The 20,107-nt window shown below is 44.3% G+C and overlaps 1 protein-coding gene across 1 annotated transcript in view; it reads left to right on the forward strand.

The window, feature by feature from the left end:
* Positions 1–20,107, forward strand: part of myzap (myocardial zonula adherens protein) — a 97,645-nt gene that overhangs the window by 60,077 nt on the left and 17,461 nt on the right. The window contains exons 6-7 of the mRNA XM_073032909.1: positions 9,194–9,307; positions 12,081–12,233. Coding sequence (XP_072889010.1) covers positions 9,194–9,307; positions 12,081–12,233 — 267 coding nt within the window. The remainder of the gene's footprint in view (positions 1–9,193; positions 9,308–12,080; positions 12,234–20,107) is intronic.

Genomic DNA, 20,107 nt, shown 5'->3' on the forward strand with positions numbered 1-20,107 from the left:
GGACCTGAGGCTCCTGTACCTCTTGCCCAATAGTAGTAATGAAAGAGAGCATGTCCTGGATGATGGTGGTCTTTAATGATGGATGCTGCTTTCTTGTGGCACTGCTTCGTGTAAATGTACTCAATGGTGGAAGGTGCTTTGTCTGTGATGGACTGGGCTGTATCCACCAGTTTATGTAGTCCATTCTGTTACTGGGCATTGGTGTTTCCATATCAGGCCATGATGCAACCAGTTCTCTACTGTGCATCTATAGAAATTTGTCAAAGTTTTTGGTGATGTGCTGAATCAATTTTCTAAGATTGTAGAGGCACTGTCGAACCTTATTTGTGATGACACTTGTGTGCAGATCCCAAAATAGATCCTTAGATAGGTCAATGCCAAGGAACCTCTGATCAGCTCAATCTTCCTTTGACTTCTCCACTGAATCTGTAATCTTAGGAGGATGTTACTGGAAATCTTAGTGATATGAATGCCATTGGCTATTGAAGGCAGGTGGTTAAGGTGTCAGGGAAATATTACTGCAGGCGTTTCTGTAGCACTGACATTACCTGAAACCCATCAGCCCAAACCTGAATGGTGATTATGTTTCACTGTATGCAGATGTGGATGGCTACACCTACTGAAGAGCTGTAAATGGCATTATTACTGTGCAATCTTCAGGGAACATCTCACTTACCTCAAAATGGAAGGCTGGTGATTAATGCCAATGGCGAGCGAAGTCTGGGCTAGGATCAAAATCTACTCATGGTGCAACTTACATGATAAATCTTCATTTGGCATGTTGATGTTCTTGTAGTTGGAATATTGAATCAGAACCAGGTTTATTATCACTGACATGTCATGGAAGTTATTGTTTTGGTGGCAGTAGTATGGTGCCCAACATAACTATTGCTATAAATTACAAAACAAAAAGAAAGTGCAAAAGATAAATAACGGGTTGGTGTTTATGGGTTTATGAACTGTTCAGAAATCTGATGGCAGAGAGGAAGAGGCTGTTCCTAAAATGCTCCATGTGGATCTTCAGGCTCCTGCATCTCCTCCCTGAAGGTAGTAATGCAAAGACAGCATGTCCTAGCTAATGAGGCTCCTCAGTGATGGATGAGGCACTACCTCACGAGGGTGTCCTCAGTGGTGGAGAGGTTTGTGTCCATGTTGGAGCTGGCTGAGTTTATAATCTTTGGCAGCCTCTTGTGATCCTGTACATTGTAGTCTCCGTACCATGCTGTGATGTAACCAGTCAGTATACGCTCCATCACAGAAATGTAGAAATTTGCCAGAGTCTTCGATGACATGCCAAATCTCCTTCAGCTGTTAATGAAATAGAGCCTTCTGTGAAATTGCATCCTTTGCCCGGGAACTTGAAGGTGCTCATGCTTTCTATTGCTGATCACTCACCTTGCTGAACTTCACAATCAATTACTTGGACTTGCAGAGGTTGTTGTGACACCACTCAACCAGGATATCTCATTGTCGCCATCTGAGATCTGCCAGCAACACTGAAGTCTTGACAAATGTCTTTCAACATGCACACCTAAAAATCATCAAGACCATTCGTCTGTGGTATTTGCATCAGTAGGCCAAAAACAAAAGGTAGTGATTACACTTCAGCACTGAAATATATCATGAGTTGACTTCACTACCACATTGACAGAGTTCTTAACAGTGTGGGAGACACCTGCCACCTACAGGCTGTGGTGGGTAGTTCAGCACCTGAGTTCTGGCACACTGACTCCATGCTAACTGGGTAAAACGTCCCAGTAAATAGAATCCTGGAGGCATGAAACCAATTTTCACAATGCAGCTAAGGAACTTAAACCAGCTACTGGAATTTACATTCCAATTGAATAAATACTGAATTTAAATGTGTTTTGCATCAGTAATGTTGATCATAAAATTTGTATCAGTAAACAACCCACTGGAGGAATTTAGCAGGTTGAGGTGTGTCTGTTAGGGCGGAAAGGAATTGGCACCACCAGTTCCTTCCCACCTTCCTCAGATGCTGCTCAACCTGCTGAACTCATCCAGCAGATTTTGTTGCGATTATACTATCAGTTGTTGTTAGTTTTATAAATATTCATCTGGTCTCTACCTGGTCTGACTGTACGTGACCCCAACTCTCTGACTTTCTCCAGTAAGGCAGTCAGACAGCTCCCATCTCCCAGTCTTACCTGGGATACCTGCAAATCAATAAAAAATAAGGATGAATAAAGACTTTCTCCCAGTTTTTTTTAGTACAGGGTTGTATACAAGAGTAGAAGAACGTAACAAGCAGGACCAGTCCTGTGTGCCTGCTCTGGTATTCAGTAAGATCATGGATGGTTTTGTTTTCCATGCACTCATCCTGTATTGCTCACTGTACAAACACCTCTCAGTCTCTGCCTTGAATATACTCCCTAATTTCTCCTATGCAGTTCCCTTGGGTGAAGAATACTAAAGATGGTTGGGTTGAGTTGTTCTCCAATCTTGACAATTTACTTGCAAACGTTTTGTCACCATGTGTCTGTTTGATGCATCACCCTTTCTATCTATTACGTTTACTCTCAGCAGCCCTTTGTCTCTTCGGTGACGTCTTATGGGAGCTCTTCCTATTTACAACCTGCCATTCCCCTTCTTGTCCCTCTTCTCTCCCCTTTTCCATTGATTCCTCCTCTTGGGATGGGCCCTGGGTGTTGCAGTTGTGGGTTGGGAGATCGAGACAGGTGGCATTTTTTCAGTCCTGCCCTTGGATTCTGTCTCTGCTGGGGTCTCTGGTGCAAAGACCTTAGACTGGATAAAAAAGTTTTGCAATCCTTTCCCCAAAGGTCCTGGCCAATTAGAGGTTCCAATTCTGAGATGAAGAGGCGCTCTAATGAAGGAACTGGACCCTGGAGTGGGGTATTGTAAGTTGCTGAGCCTCTCTGGTCTTATGGGCTCGAAGCTCAGATCCATCTGCCTTTCTCCTACCCGATCCTTGAGCATCATCAGACCAGTCTTAACCAGACTGAAAGGCATCAGACACACTTCCTGCCTTAGATCCAGCATCATCCCCACAGGGTTGGTAGAATTTTTGCTCATTTTGGCAATAACACACACCTTCTCCTTCACTGCTTGCCCCATCCTGCTCTGCTTGCAGGTGCCAAACCTTTTCTGACACCTTCCACCTCCCAGATCCCCCCCCAGTCTTCAGAGTGACACCCAAATCATTCCATTATGATGCTGTGCTTCTGGTGTCACTGACGGCGCTGGTCGGAATCTCTGGAAGACTTTTCTTTAGCCTCACTGTTACCATCAGGCAGGAGATATAGAAGTCTGAAGTCCCACACTACCAAGTTCAGAAACAACTACTTTTCCACAAACAGCAGGTCCCTGAACCGACCGGAATAACCCCAACTCTGCCTCTGCGATGGAACACTACGGAGCACATCCCTCTCTATGGACCCGTTTTCCATTGGTCTGGTTTTTTCTGCACGGTCTTGTTTTTGCAGTCTCTTTTTCACAGGATGGTATAATTTTATGTATATTTATATATCCTCCCACCTCGCAACACCCGCCCCCAGTGTCTCTGAGATGTGTACCATGCTCTTCCTTGTGCTTCCACACTCGCTCATTCTAGAGGAGCTGGTATGCCATTTGGAATGAGCTTTACTTGTGTTGCCCGGTCATCCCTGGGTACGACTGGGTATCCTCCTAAGCTTCTCCGGTTTCTCAGGGTGGGAATGATACTGGCCTATCTCCAACTTGTCGCAGCAGATTCCCCACTGGTGCTGTTGAGGGCAGGAGTTTAGATGTTGATGGGTTTTCTGTAATCTGGTTACATTCAGTGGAGTGAATGGGTGGGTCAGTTGCTCTTCCCAACAGAGTGACTCAAACTGGCAGCAGCCTTGTCTGCTGAAGTTTAATCCATCAGTGATAATTTGCAAAAACAACACATAGGTAACTTGTTGGAGTGTCAGCTCATATAGTACGGGGTATTAGAATACATAAGACCATAGAAGACCGAGGATCAGAATTAGGCTATTTGTCCCATCAAGTCTGCTCCACCAATCATGTCTGGTTTATTTTTTCTCTCAGCCCCATTCTCCTGCCTTCTCCATGTAACCTTTGATGTCATTACTAATTAAGAACCTATCAATCTCCACTTTACCCTATCACTTGGCCAACACAGCCACCTGTGACAATGAATTCGGCAGATTTCTCTCTGGCTATAGAAATTCCACCTCAGCTCTGTTCTAAAGGGACATCCTTCCATTCTTCATATTAGCCACAAAGCCATCAAGTCCATCATCCAGGTCATTTAAAGATATAGAAGTGGTCCCAACACCGACCACTGCAGAACACCACCAGTCACCAACAACCGACCAGAAAAGATCCTGTTTATTCCCATGCTTTGCCTCCTGCCAATCTTCTATCAATGCTACTATCTTTCCTGTAATACGGGCTCTTAACTTGCTTAGCAGCCTCATATGTGGTACCTTATCAAAGGCTTTTAGAAAATTCAAGTAAACAACATCACTGATTCTCTATGATCTATCCTGTCAGTTATTTCCTCTAAGAATTCCAGCAGATTTGTCAGGCAAGATTACTCCTTAAAGAAACTGTGCTGACTTCAGCTTCTTTTATCACGTGCCTCCAAGTATTCCAAAGCCTCATCCTTAATAATGGACTCTAACATCTTCCCCAACAACTGAGCTCAAGCTAAGTGACCTAATCATTTCTTGCCTTTTGCCTCCCTCCACTCTTTGAGATATTTCTAATTTTCCAGTCCTCCAGAACTATTCCAGAATCCAGTGATTCTTGAAAGATCCACAATCTCTTCATCTATCCTTTTTAGAACCCTGGAGTTCTGGGGTCCACCTGGTCCAGATGATTTATCTACCTTTAGATGTTTCAACTTCCCGAGCATCTGCTCCTTAGTAATAGCGACCACACTGACTCCTGCCCCATGGCGCTCTCAAATTTCTGGCATACCGCTGGTGTCTTCCGCAATAAAGACTGGCACAAAATGTCTGTTGAGTTTGTCCACTGTTCTGGGATTGGAAACCTGAAACCTGACTTCTTGTGTAAGGCTGTGAACTGAAGAGGTGATAGGGCCATGTTTGTTCCAACAGGCCAATCCCACCCATCCCATTTCCCTCTCCCAGTACCCCTTCAACCCTCCTACCTTTCACCATCTCCTCTTTCATCCTTGGCCACTTTCCTTCACTAAATGCTGAATTTCATCAAACAATCAACTCACCAGGATGGGGAGCTCCATAGGGTTACAGGGAGATCAGCAAACCCCACATGACTAGTTGGATCAGATCCATGTCCCTGGGTTGTTGGACAGCAGCACGAAGACACCTCATTTGCTTCAGTTCCACGAGTTGGCCATGTTGGTTTCCTCCCACATTCCAAACAACTTGGTTTGTGGTCTTAATTAATGTAAATAGTTCCTGGTGTGTAGGTCAGTGGTAGAATTTAGTGATGGGGAGGGAAAGCAAGGTGTGATCAATGTAAACTGGTGCTTGGTAGTCAGCATGTAGGCTGAAAGGCCTTTCTCTGTGCAGTATGACTATGACACATTCAGATCCAGAGAGGAAGAGGTGCGAAGGCTAAGTCGCTCCCCCTGCTCATCATTTATAAGTTTGAATAATTCAGTTCCTGAAATATGGAGACGAAGGCTGCAGATGCAGGAAGTGTTGTGGCACTGACCAGTCAGTGGGGACCTCAGTCTCTGGAACTTCCACACCAAATCTGAGTGATCCTGGTTTCTCAGCAGCCTTGCCGCACGTCTGCAGCTGTTCCTGCAGCTGGCTGCTCCTCCGTCTCCTGGTTTTGCTGCCAATAGCGTCATATGATCGGTATCCACCGAATAACCAAGGATTCAACTTGCTTTGATAAGGCAAGTGGAGCCTGTCAGGACTTGGCTGCGGAGAAGGAGACTGCGAGTGTTTTGGAGACATTTCCTTCTGGACTTTGCGCACCAGTTTTAAAAAGCAGGCAGTGCCAGTCAGGACGACTAAGGAGCAAGAGATTGGTGGGTCAATAGTAACTTAGCCTGGCCCAATAAAAAGAATCGAGGTTTCAGCAGAGCAGCCATGCCATGAGCAGACGCAGTCAGAGTGGTCAGGCTTGGGCGAGAGCAGGTGCAGATTAAAACAGATCCCCGATGACTACATCTGCTTCAGCTCCTGACTGGCAGGGTCAAGGATTGGAGCTGCAGGCAATCAGGACCATCCAAAAGCTGAAGACTTCATAGATGAGACTTTTAGTGAGGTGGTCACACCTCCAGTGCAATTTTCAGGTGGTAGCTGGGTGACCACCAAGAGGAGTAATGGGGTGTGAGCGTTCAGGGCAGGGTTCTCTGTGTGTTCCCCTCAGCAACAAGTATACCCCTCTGGATGCTGCTGGGGGAGGGGGGAGAGAATGACCTATCGGGACATGGCAGTAGCAGCAGCCGGGTCAGTGGCACTGTCTGAGGCTCAGCAGGGAAGTGATAGGAGACTCGATAGTTAGCCAGACAGACAGCAGGTTCCGTGGCCGCAAAAAAGAAACTAGAAGGTGTGTTACCTCCCAGTGCCAGGGTCCAAAATGTCTCAGAGAGACTGCAGAAGATTGTCAAGAGGGAGGGTGAGCAGCCAGAGGTCATGGTGCACATTAGCACCAATGGCATAGGTAGAAAGGGGGAAGATGTCCTGCATAGAGAGGGGAGAGGTTGAAGAAAAGGACCATCAAGAAAGTACTGTTTGGATTACACCCACTGCCATGTGCTAGTCAGGGCAGGAATAGGATGATGGTACAGATGAATGAGTGGCTGAGGAAGTGGTGCAGGGGGCAGAGTTTCGGATTTCTGGATCAATTGGATCTCTTCTGGGGAAGGTATGACCTGTACAAAAAGGAAGGGTTATACCTAAACCCTAAGGGCACCAATATCCCTATGGGCAGGTTTTCTAGAACTGTTTAAACCAATTCGGCAGGAGGAGGGAAACCGGAGTGATAATGCTGAGGATACAAGTAGATGCAGTGTGTAGTGAGACTGAGGAAGGACAGACAGATGATAGGGCAAAATTGCAGTCAGAGAGATGAGATGAAATGTAACATGGGGGCAAAATCGAAAAGGGTGATTGATACAGGAATTAAGGTGTTATCTTTGAATGCATGCAGTATACGAAGATGATCTTGTAGCACATTTCAAGAATGGCAGTTACAGCAGTGTGGCACGGCTGAAAGAAAATCATAGTTGGGAGCTTAATATCCAAGGATGTACATTGTATCAAAGGACAGGCAGGTAGGCAGAGGGGGTGGGATGGCTCCGAAATCAAATTCTTAGAAAGTGGTGACATGGGATCAGTAGATATAGAATCCTTGAGGATAGAGTTAAGAAACTGCAAGGGTAAAAAGACCTTGATGGGAGTTGTACAAAGACCTCTGAACAGTAGCCTTGACGTGGGATATAAATTACAATAGAAAATTGAAAAAACATGTTATAAGAGCAATGTTATAATCGTCATGGGGGATTTCAATATGCAGGTAGATTGGGAAAATCAGGTTGGTGCTGGATCCCAAGAGAGGTAATTTGTAGAATGCCTATGAAATGGCTTTTTAGAGTAGCTTGTGGTTGAGCCCACTAGGGGAAAGGTGATCCTGGATTGGGTGATGTGTAATGAACTGGATTTGATTAGGGAATGTAAGGTAAAGGAACCCTTGGGCAAAAGAGTTCATAATATGATTGATTCACTCTGCATTTTCAGAGGGAGAAGATAAAGTCAGATATATACACTGGAATTTAGAAGGATGAGAGGGGATCTGATTGAGACATATAAGATTATTAAGGGATTGGACACGCTGGAGGCAGGAAGCATGTTCCCGCTGATGGGTGAGTCCAGAACTAGAGGCCACAGTTTATGAATAAGGGGTAGGCCATTTAGAACTGAGATGCAGAAAAATTTTTTCACCCAGAGAGTGGTGGATATGTGGAATGCTCTGCCCCAGAAGGCAGTGGAGGCCAAGTCTCTGGATGCATTCAAGAGAGAGTTAGATAGAGCTCTTATAGATAGTGGGGTCAAGGGATATGGGGAGAGGGCAGGAACGGGGTACTGATTGTGTATGATCAGCCATGATCACAGTGAATGGCGGTGCTGGCTAGAAGGGCCGAATGGCCTACTCCTGCACCTATTGTCTATATCAGCGTTACAGTGGAGCAGAGGGAATTACAGTGGCATGAGAGAGGAGCTGGCCAAAGTTGATTGGTAAAGGACAGTAGCAGGAACAATGGCAGAACAGCAATGGCTGGAGTTTCTGGGAGCAATTCGGAAGACACTGGATAGATACATCCCAAAGAAGGAGATGTACTCTAAAGGGAGGATGAGGCAACCATGGTGAAAAGGGAAGTCAAAGATGGCACAAAAGAGAAGGTGTATAATATAGCAAGTTACTAGTGGGAAGTTAGAGGATTGGGAAGCTCTTAAAAACCAGCAGAAGGCAACCAGAAACATATAAGGAGAGAAAAGATGAAATATGGAGGTAAGCTAGCCAAAAATGTCATAGAGGATACCAAAAGTTTTTGTCAAATATATAAGGAGTAAAAAACTGCTGGAAAATGATGCTGGAGAGGTAGTAATGGGGAGGGGGTGTTCAGTGACAGAGAAATGGAAGATGAACTTAGTAAGTATTTTGCATCAGTATGCCAGAAATTCAAAAGTGTCAGAGGGCAGAGGTATAGTGGGGGAGTCTAGAAGCAGAGGGCACAGCCTTAGGATAGAGCGATGCCCATTTAATACAGAGATGAGGAGGAGATTTTAGCCAGAGATGGGTGAATCTGTGAAATTAATTGCCACAGACCGCTGTGAAGGCAAAGACATTGAGTGTGCTTAAAGTGGAGGTTGATATGTTCTTGGTTAGTCAGGCATCAGAGGATACAGGGAAAAGGCAGGAGAATGGGGTTGAGAGTGATAATGTATCAACCATGATGGAATGGTGGAGCAGACTCAATTGTTGAGTGGCCTAATTCTGCTTCTATGTCTTATGATTTTACGGATAAAACGTGTTTTTGCATCCACAGTCCGTAGCAAGTGTTCTAATCCATGAAAACATCTTCAAACTCCTGGGAGGATCTAATTTAAGAGACTGTAAATGCTGTAATCTGAAACATTGATCATTCCCTCCCCCCTCACAATGCTGCCCAACCCAGCTGCTTCAGTTTGATGGGTTGTGACGATCATCTCTTGTGTTTCAGGCATCGGAGGTACGGCAGGCATCTCTACAGCAGGAAGTGAGCAGCAATTCCTCAGCACTGGAGCAGTACAGGCACATGAACAACTCCCTGACAGCCATGACACTAGACATACAGGTATGACTGACCCCTCCCTTGCGTTGTTTGTGTCTCACTCATGTGATGGATTACCAGTCACCTGAGGATGTAGTTGCTCCTGATCTACTGAGGAGACTCACCAAACAGAGGAGTGAAGCTGGAAAGTGTCTTCCTGGGACGTTAGAGTCATGGAGTCATAGACGCAAGCAGCACTGAAACGGGCCCTTTGGCCCAGCTGGTGAACTTCAACCAAAATGGTAACCATCCAAGTTACGTAGTCCCATATCCCGTTAAACCTTTCTCATTCACGTATCTGTTCAACTGTCCTGTAAAAGTTGTCACTGTACTTTCCTCTGGCCGCTTATTCTACATATGGACTACCCTCCTTAATTAAGAAAAAAGTTGCCCATCAGGTTATTTATTACCTTTTAAATCTTTCCCTTCTCACTTTAAAGTCATGCCTGTAGTTTCTGATTTCCTAAGCTTGGGAAAAAGATCTAGTGCATTTACCCTACCTATACCTCTCATGATTTTACATGATCTCTATATGATCCCCTCTCAGCTTCCCATGCTCCAAGGAATGAAGTCCTAGCCTGTCCTACCTTCCCTGTAACCCAGTCCCTCGAATTCTGGCAACATCCTCGAAAATCTTTTCTTCACATTTACCAGGTTATTAACACCTTTCTATATCAGGATGGCCAGGACTGAACACAATACTTCAAGTGCTTATTCTTGAGAAGCAGCCCAAATGTCTACATGAAAATATAAGCAACTCCAAATGCCATAAGATGTCAGGCATAGGAGCAGAATTAGGCTGTTTGGTCCATTTAGACTGCTCCGCCATTCCACATACTTGATTTTTATCCCTTTCAACCTCAGTCTTCTGCCCTCCTCCCATAACCTTAGACACCTTGACTAATGAAGAGCCTATCAGCCTCTGCTTTAAATATTACCACTGACTTGGCTCCATAGCCATCCATGGCAATGAATTCTACAGATCCCCACCCTCTAGCTAAAGAAATTCCATCTCATCTCTGTTTTAAATGGACGTCTTTCTATTCAGAACTGTGCCCTCTGGTCCAAGACTCACCCACTCTGCACATTAACTCTATCTAAGCCTTTCAATGCTCAATGGGTTTCAATGAGATTCACCCCCACTCTTCTAAACTCCAGTGAGTACAGGCCCAGAGTCATCAAATGGGCCTCATATGTTAACCCTTTCATTCCCAGGATCATTCTTGTGAATCTCTCTGGGCCAGCTCCAAGGCCAACACAGCATTTCTTGAGCAAAACTGCTCAAAGTACTCCAAGTACAGTCTGACCAATCCCTTGTAAAGCTTCAGTTCTTGCTTTTATATTCTAGTCCTCTCAAAATGAATGCTAATGTTTCCTTTGCCTTCCTTCCCACTGACTCAAACTGCAGTCCTGTACCAAGACTCTAAACTCCCTGTTTTGAATTTTCTCCCCATTTAGAGAATAGTCTACGCCTTTATTCCTTCTTCCAAATTGCGTGACCATACACTTCCCTACACACTATTCCATCTGTCACTTCTTTGCCTATTTTCCTAATGTTTCAGTCTTCCTGCAGGCTCCCTGCTTCCTCAATTCTACCTGCTCCTCCACCTATTTTTGCATCATCCACAAACTTGGCCTCAAAGCCAAGTCATTGTTGTCATCCAAATGATTGACATATAATGTGAAGACACCGGACCGCTGAGGGACATCACTAGGCACTGATGGCCAATCCGAAAAGGCCCCCTTTTTTCCCACTCTTTGACTCCTGCCAGTCTGCCAATCTTCTATCCATGTTAGTATCTTCCCTGTTATGCCACGGGCTCTTAGCTCGTTTACGAGCCTCATGTGAGCACATTGTCAAAGGCTTTCTGAAAATCCAAGCAAACAGCATCCATGATGAGAAGAACCTAGGAATATGGTGGTGCAGTGAAGAATTCTTTGTCTTTGTCATATGACTGATATCATTCAGACAGATCCACTGAGGTAGAACAAAAGTAAAAATGTTAACAAAATGCAGAACATAGTGCTACAGATAGAGAGAAAATGTAATGCAGACAGACAAGTAAAGTGCACGGACCATGACTGGGTGAGACTGAGAGATTAAGAGTTCAACTTTTAGTTTAAAAGAAATCTGCTCAAGAGCCTTATAGCAGTGGAACAGCAGCTGTCCTAGAGCATGTTGGTTTGAATTTTCAGGCGTTTGTATCTTCGGCCTGATGGGAGGGAGGAGAAGAAACAATGTTCTGGGTGGAGGGGTCCTTGATTAGCTGCCTTCGCAAGGCAGTGGGAAGTGTTTCTTTAGGGTCTGAGAGTCAAGTAGGTAGATTGCCAAAGCAATAAACAGATTTGAGAGAATATTTTTATTAATTCATAAGGTCATAGAATAGGGATTTAAAAGAGTAGAATGATTACAATAAATGTAAAGAATAGACCTATTGAGTGCAACTTGTAAAGAGTAATCTTATTTTGGCACCATCATGTACATTTCATAAAGAAACTTCATCTTTCAATGCAATTACTTGTGTCTCATGTCTTCCTGGTGACATCTGATGTATGGCAGCCGCAAGCAGAGACCACCTTCTCGATCAGCAACCTGTGCTGTGGATGCAAAGGTGGGGAACACCTTAAAGCTTTAACTTTCTGCACCAGCTCACATGACTGCACAAATCATAATCAACTATTGAAGTTAGTCAATGAAGAAAACAAATTGCATATTCTTGAAACAAATATTGTAGAATGGGTGGTTTGAATTTTATTCCAGAAGAGGGTTTTTAACCAGGTGCCTTGTTTTTATCAGAGGACCCTCTTGGATGCAACAATAGATTCCAACAGGAGGCAGGAGAAAATGAGAGATCTTCAAAAGTCGTACCAACTGTCACTGGAGCAAATGAAGGAGAAAGATCAGCAGATACACAACGCACAAATGGAGAACCAGATCCTGAAACTCAAGGTAAACAACACAGTGAGAGTTGCAATGACAGCCTGCATACGTGGAAGCATAGAACAAGAGTGACCTCTAAAAGTGCAGCTGGTGGGTATTAACACACAGCATATTGGTATTAAATATAAATGAATTGTACAAAATATTGGGTAATCAATGTAACATGGAAAATGACCCTTGGTATTAATTGTAGGAGTTGGCCATTCCTTTCTTTGTGTGCCTCCTGTGGACCTGATCACGTGTGCATATACTTTACTTTATTGTCACCAAACAATTGATACTAGAGCGTACAATCATCACAGTGATATTAGATTCTGCGCTTTGCGCTCCCTGGAGTACAAATCGAAGTAATTATAATACAAATTTAAATTATAAATCATAATTAGAAAATAGAAAAGGGAAAGTAAGGTTGTGTAAGTCAGGTCCGAGATTTTTTGAACGTACGGCCCAGATCCGGGTCAGGATCTGTTCAGCAGTCTTATCACAGTTGGAAAGAAGCTGTTCCCAAATCTGGCTGTACGAGTCTTCAAGCTCCTGAACCTTCTCCTGGAGGGAAGAGGGACAAGAAGTGTGTTGGCTGGGTGGGTCGTGTCCTTGATTATCCTGGCAGCACTGCTCCGACAGCATGCGGTGTAAAGTGAGTCCAAGGATGGAAGATTGGTTTGTGTGATGTGCTGGGCTAGGTTCATGATCTTCTGCAGCTTCTTCCAGTCTTGGACAGGACAACTTCCATACCAGGTTGTGATGCACCCTAGAAGAATGCCTCCTACAGTGCACCTATAAAAATTAGTGAGGGTTTTAGGGGACAGACCAAAGTTCTTCAGCTTTCTCAGGAAGTAAAGGCGCTGGTGGACCTTCTTGGCAGTGGACTCTGCTTGGTCACACCAAGTCAGGTCATTTGTGGTATTCACCCCGAGGAACTTAAAGCTTTTGACCTGTTCCACCTGCGCACCACCAATGTAGGTGGGGTCGTGCGGTCCGCTACTCCTTCTGAAGTCAACAACCAATTCCTTCGTTTTGCTGACGTTGAGGGATAGGTTATTGTCTTCACACCATGCCACCAGGTTCTTAATTTCCTCTCTGTACTCAAACTCATCATTACCCAAGATGCGGCCTACAATTGTGGTGTCATCAGCAAACTTATATAGTGAGTTCGATGGAAACTTGGCTACACAATCATGGGTGTACAGTGAGTACAGCAGGGGGCTGAGTACACAGCCTTGTGGGGCACCGGTGCTCAGAGTGATTGTAGAGGAGAGCTTGTCCCCTATCTTTACAGCCTGGGTCCTGTCTGTGAGGAAGTTGACGATCCAGCTGCAGATCTGAGTGCTAAGACCCAGGTTCCGGAGCTTAGGAATCAGTTTATTTGGAATGATGGTATATTTACCATTTACTATTCTGGATTCTTTTTGACCTGTAGGTCAGTTAGCTGAAACTACAAAACTCGGCTTTTCACTTAGACCTTTCAGTCTATTCATAGAACACTGCATCTGTGAAGCATTTTTTATATCAGTCTTACATCATTCTTACATCATTTCCTGACACAGCAGCTGATCATCATTAATGGTGTCATTTGCCTGTTTAGATATAATCCCATCAGCGCCAATGTTGATTACAAGTATCTGCATACAGGAAGTTGGCATTTAGCACATATGCATCAGCGTGCCAAACATTGAACACAAGAAAGCCCACTCTATCCTTCAGCTTTGTCCTTCTCTTAGTGACCAACCACACTTCAGGAGAAGGTGAGAGCTGACCAAAGAGCTATGCCTGGAACCTCCCAGCATCAATAAACATTGATTTATCATAAGGTGTCCCTGTTTGGATCACTTTTCCCATTACTTTAACATAAACAGCAACCTTAAAGGGACAAGCCAGACTAAACATATTATTAGCAATTACATATCACAATTATGGTTCAGGCAGGCGGTAGGTAAGTAATGGCCTAGGTTACAAGCTATTGTACAGTTAGCTGATCTGAAGCAGGCGTACATACCTCGAGTCAGGATTGGTGGCTATCAGTATATGCAGTCACTACATGGATAAACTGATGGTAACTCTGGGACTTCCATGTACCAGTAGTTAAAGTGAGATCCTGAACAGATTATCAGTAGTTCTACCTACAGTTATGTTGTCGGGGTATTGTCATGTAAATGTTACTACAAATAGAGTATTTTTAAAGGATGTATTTGTTTCTGTGTATTTCAGTTTTTTAATGGTTTTAACAAGTGTGAACAGCTCGGTTTTCACCTGTTGACTGGAGAAACTGGGAGTGGTCTTTTTGAAGCAAAGTAGGTTTACAGGATATCAGACAAAGATGTATGACAGGGGTGTAATGGCCCTTAAAGAGGACATGGTTCCCATTAGCAAGTAGATCAAAGACCAGGGAACGGGGTTTGAATTTTTTGGAGCAAAGAGAGGAGAATGTGGGAACAATATTTTTACTCAGAGTCTAATCTGCAACTTATTGCATTTTAGAGTAATGAATCGTAAGAGCAGAGTTAGGCCATTTGGTCCATTGAGTCTGCTCCACCGTTCAATTGTGGCATTCAAATTGTTTTTTTTGTCATAAACCCATTTTCTCATCTTTTAACCCTTAACCCTTAGCTCTCTTACCAATCAAGTACCTATTACTCTCTGCCAATCTCCGCAATACACCAATGGTGTGGATCCACAGCAACGAATTCCATAGATTGACAACCTGAAGAAGTTTCTCCTCACCTCAGTTCTAAGCCCCTTTACTCTGAGGCTGTGCCCGTGGATCCTAGGCTCTCCTACTAATGAAAACCTTCTCTCCACGCCCACCTTTTCCAGGCCTTTCACTATCCAGTAGAAACAATCTATACCTTGAAAAGAAAATCGGATTGGGATGAGAAGGGATAGTTTGCAGATCAGTTGGGAATGAGGCTGATGGGTTTGATTTGCTGGGAGCTGGCATAGACTCAAACACTCAACTCCTTCCGTGCCATAACTTTCTCTGCTTCTATGATCTCAGCTGGGCGAGGAACCAGAAGCTCTCCCTCTGTGTGTAGAATGAGTTAAAGCCTTCAGGGAAGGATTGAAGGAAAATATCCCAAATAAATCACTTGCACATACTTCTAATAACAAACTGAAGACACAAGAGACTGCAGATGCTGGAACTTGGAGCAATAAACAGTCTGCTGCCGGAACTCAGTGGGTCTAGCAGCATCCGCGGGAGGAAAGGAACTGCTGATGTTTTGGGTCAAACCCCTGCATCAGGATGGTCCTAATGCAGGGACACCAAAAAGTCTTTTACCTTCACTCGTGCTGCTCGTCCAGCTGAGTTTCTGCAAGACTGTTTGTTGCTTCTACAAGTAAACATTGTGAATGACCAGCACCTCGGCTGCTGTAAGCATACCTCACTGACCTTCACACAATGGCTGACACAGAATGTGCTGCCAAGATTTTAGCTTCATGGAGTTGAGGGTGAGACTTCCACTTTTACAAGGGTCCAAAATTTATCAAGTTTATAGCCAGCCGAATGGACGAGCCAGCCTACACAGTACGTTATCTGTCCTGATGAAGGGTCTCAGCCCAAAGCATCAGCTGCTTACTCTTTTCCACAGATGCTGCCTGGCCTGCTGAGTTCCTCCAGTGTTTTGTGTGTGGTGCTCAGTATGTTGTGAGTCATTTGACTCCCTAGTCATCAAAGGTTTCTTGTCTTTTATACTCAAAACCTCTTTACAAGAACAAGGCAACAGTATCACTGCAACCCAGTGTCACCAGTTTGGTCATCATGCTGGTCTCCAAGCTGGTACTAGTCTTCATTCAGGCACATAACAAAGAGCTGCTGATAACCTGCACCATTTCTTTCCAACAGTGTTAGACAGTCCAGCTATTACCTCCCTGTCCCAGTGAATGGGATCAATCCTCATTTCCGGAGCTGTCTGTCTGTCTGTCAGCCTGCTCATTCCCCAGAACCACATGGGTTTCCCTTGGGTGCTGCAGTTTCTGCTCACATCCCAAAGATCTGCAAATTGTAAGGTCAATTGGACATTGTAAACTTGTCCCTGGCTGTGTGGGTGAGGGATAGAAAACGTGGGGAATGATAGGGGCTAGGGTAGTGATTGCTAAAAATGGGTGTTGGTTGTCTGAGGGGCCTGTATCTCTGCTGTATAGACGACAGAGGATAGAAACAGGCCCTTCGGCCCAACCCATACATGCCAGCCAAGAGGTGTATCTGAATTAGTATCCCTAAGTCTTTCCTATCCATGAACCTGTCCGTGTTGTAATTGAGGCTATCTCTACCATTGCATATACTCACTACCCTCAGTGTGAAAAAGCTCCCCCTCGGGTCTCTTTTACATCTTTCCCTTCCTACCATCTAGTTTTAGACTTCCCTACACTGGGCTAGACTGTGCCCCCCATGATTTTATAAACCTCTATAAGGTCACCCCCCCATGGTAAAAAAAAACAGCCTCAAATCCCAGTAACAACTTCATGAATCGCCTTTTCAGCTTATCTCTCTATGATTTAACAGTGTTGACATTTTGTATGGCGATTTGTGACTTTTATCCGCTATTACCAGTAAATGATCTTTCTGTTTTTCCAACTTTGGGATTAACTGAGGCTAGGGAGTAATTAACGTAATTTTATGTGGAAATACCCTGACAATATCAGAGATACAAACAAGTTTCTCTGAGCAGAATTGCATGAAAAACCCTGACTCCTATAGTTTATGACATTTTTTAAAATCCTTACAGAAAGAATGATGTTTTAAAAAAAATAAATGTACCCATTGTTCACATCTGCTTTCTGTTTGAATTTTACATTAATGCTATTGCAGACATGGTTATCATCTGAAACATTAATTTTAAAACAGCTGTTTTCAAAGCACAAGGAAGCTTGAGATTGCTATGTTTTCCCTGTGCACTAAAACTTAAAAATAATTTAAATAGCTAAAGTTAATATTTATATTTCAGGTATAATCAGGTGTGATCAAAGACTTTAAATAAATGATTCAAATGCCATGTTAATGAGACATGCCAAATGTTTACTAGCTGGCCTGGTTAGCCCACATTGAAAATATTGCGCTCAGTTCTAGTCGCTATACATGTGAGGGTACTGAGTAGATTCATCGGGATGTCACCTAGATTGGAGGATTCTAGTTGTGGGGAGTGACTGTGTCCCTCCTCCTCCAAGAGGAGGAGGCTGAGGGAGCCTTGCTGAATGTACACTACCCATCTAAAGGAAACAACACTTCCCTGGGAATAAGGTGCCAACCCAATACATATATCACATACAGCACATAGAATAATATTAACTGATAATTAAACATATTCTGTAGATGTTTAAGTTGCTGTAAAGTGTATCTATGATATATAGTTAAATAAGCTACAGTAAATAACTAAATAGTGAATAGTTAAATAATTAAACAGTAAATAGTCAAATAAGCTGCTGCTGCTGTCATTAATAACGTGGGGTACTGGGTGGTAGCAGAGTGTTCAGGAGTCCCACAGTCTGGGGCAAGAAGTTGTTAACCAGCCTAACAGCCCCAGTTCTTATACCTTCTGCCTGATGGTAGGAGGTCAAAGAGATTGTGGGACAGATGGGAAAAGTTCTTGAAAATGTGGAAGGCTCTGCGAACACAAACTCTTCTCGTGTATATCCTGGATGGGGGCAGGGTGGGGGTGTGGGAGACACTGATGATGCTCTCAGCAGTCCTCAGGATCTATTGTGGTCGGATGCCTTGCAGTTCCCATACCAGACGGTGATACAGCAGGTCAGGACACTCTTGCTGCTGCTCTGGTAGAACGTGGTTAGAAAGGAGGTGGGAAGCCTTGGTCACCTCAATTTCCACAGGAAATGAAGAAGCTGCTATGCTCTCTTGACTAAAGAGGTGGTGTTGAGGGATCAGGTGAGATCATTCATGATGTACACTCCAAGAAACTTGTTTCTCCTGACTCTCCGGAGAAGAGCCATTGATGTTCAGTGAGGAGTGGTCAGTCTGCACCTCCCTGAAGTCCACAATCATCTCTTTAGTCTTGCCCATGATGAGACTCAAGTTGTGTTTGCACTGGTCCACAAGCCACTCCAACTGCTCCCTGTATGCCGACTCATCATCGTTGCTGATGAGGTCAAACACTGTTGCGTCATCAGTGAACTTAATGACGTAGTTAGAGCTGGACCCAGCTGTACCGTCGTGCGTCAGTGGTGTGAACAGCAGGAAGCTCAACGTGCTGCCCGATGGGGCTATGCTGCTTAGTGTGGTGGAGCTTGAAATATTCCTGCCAACATGGACTGTCTGAGGCCTCTACATTGAGGGGTCCAAAATGCAATTACAGAGGGAGATGTTGAGACCTAGTAAGGACAGTTTAGCCACCAGCTTCTGAGAAATGATCGTATTGAATGTTAACTGAGTTGACCATTCTCTACCATTCTCCAGATGGGGCAGAACTGAATAGAGGGCAGAGGCTATTGCATCACCAATTGACTGATTGGAGTGATAGTCCAATGTTGTGGGAAGGCAGGATTTAATGCAGTTCCTGACCAGCTACTCAAAGCACTTCATTATTATTGAAGTCAGTGCCACCAGACAGTGTCATTAAGGCAGTTTACCAGTGGCTTCTTGGGCCCTGGGATGATGGTGACAGTTGTACAGCCGTTTAGGTCGTCTGTGACAACAACTGCTAGCTTGGCTGGACAGTCTCTCAGCACCAACCAGCAATGTTGTCAGACCCTGCAGCTTTAAAAGCGCAAACACGAGGAAGTCTGCAGATGCTGGAAATTCAAGCAACACACACAAAATGCTGGTGGAATGCAGCAGGCCAGGCAGCATCTTGTAGATTTATAGATGCTACCTGGCCTGCTGTGTTCCACCAGCATTTTGTGTGTGTTCCCTGGGTTGACCCAGACTAGGGTCTTCCCTGCATCCACTGTGGCCAGACAGAGTGCCTGAACCTCGGGAGATAGGGGGGCTTCCTCACTGGCACATCATTCAGTGCACCAAAACGTGTGCAGAAGACATTCAACCTATCAGGAAGAGAGGAGTAGAAAGTAAGTATTCTCCCCCCATGGCAGAGGCATCAAAGAACAAAGGGTATAGGGTAAGTACGAGGAGTGTGAAGAGATTGGAGGAAGAAATATTTCATTAAGAGTTGGTAGTACTTTGAAATGTGCTGTCTGAGGAGGTGCTGGAGGCAGAAACTGCCACCATTTTTAGGAAGCGTCTGGATGAACAGTGGGATTGGCCTTTTGGTTTAGTTCAGTTGCAAACTAAGCACTGCCCTTCTCACAAGTATTCTGCATTCTACAAAATGGAGGTGTTTGGCCCACTCAGCTGGGTCAACCATTTAGTGAGCTCATCAATGATCAGTGATCTAATTCTATGTGCCCATCTTTTCTCCTTTAAAATGGTTGTTGAACAAAATCGATTAAACTCCTGACGAACAACTCCACCAAAGCATTTGTACCTGACTTCTCTCCTTCACGTGTGGAAGTCTAATCTAAAGGCCCAGCCGAACACAGAATATTGTTTACTTGCAGAGTAGAGGTAGGTGCAGTTTTGCGGAGGTTGAGGTAGGTGTTTAACACAGAGAGTGCCTGGGATACACTCCGAGGGTGCTGGTAGAGGCAGATTCATTAGAGTCATTTTCGATAGGCACATGGATGAAAGCAAAGTGGAGCCCCTAGGCCATGTAGAATGGAGGGGTTAAATTGATCATCCATTAGGCTAAAAAGTCAGATCAACATTATAGGCCAAAGGGCCTGTACTGTTCGATGTTCTATTTACTTATTTTGAAACAGCTGAACCTTTTTAGCTTAAGAGTCACAACCTCTGCAACCTAACAAGTATTTCAACCCAATCGGTCATCTAGTGCTTTGAGAAACAATGCTGAGTTTCCTAGAAGTATTTGGTAGTT

The sequence above is a fragment of the Hemitrygon akajei genome, chromosome 30, assembly GCF_048418815.1.
Source record: "Hemitrygon akajei chromosome 30, sHemAka1.3, whole genome shotgun sequence".
NCBI lineage: Eukaryota > Metazoa > Chordata > Chondrichthyes > Myliobatiformes > Dasyatidae > Hemitrygon > Hemitrygon akajei.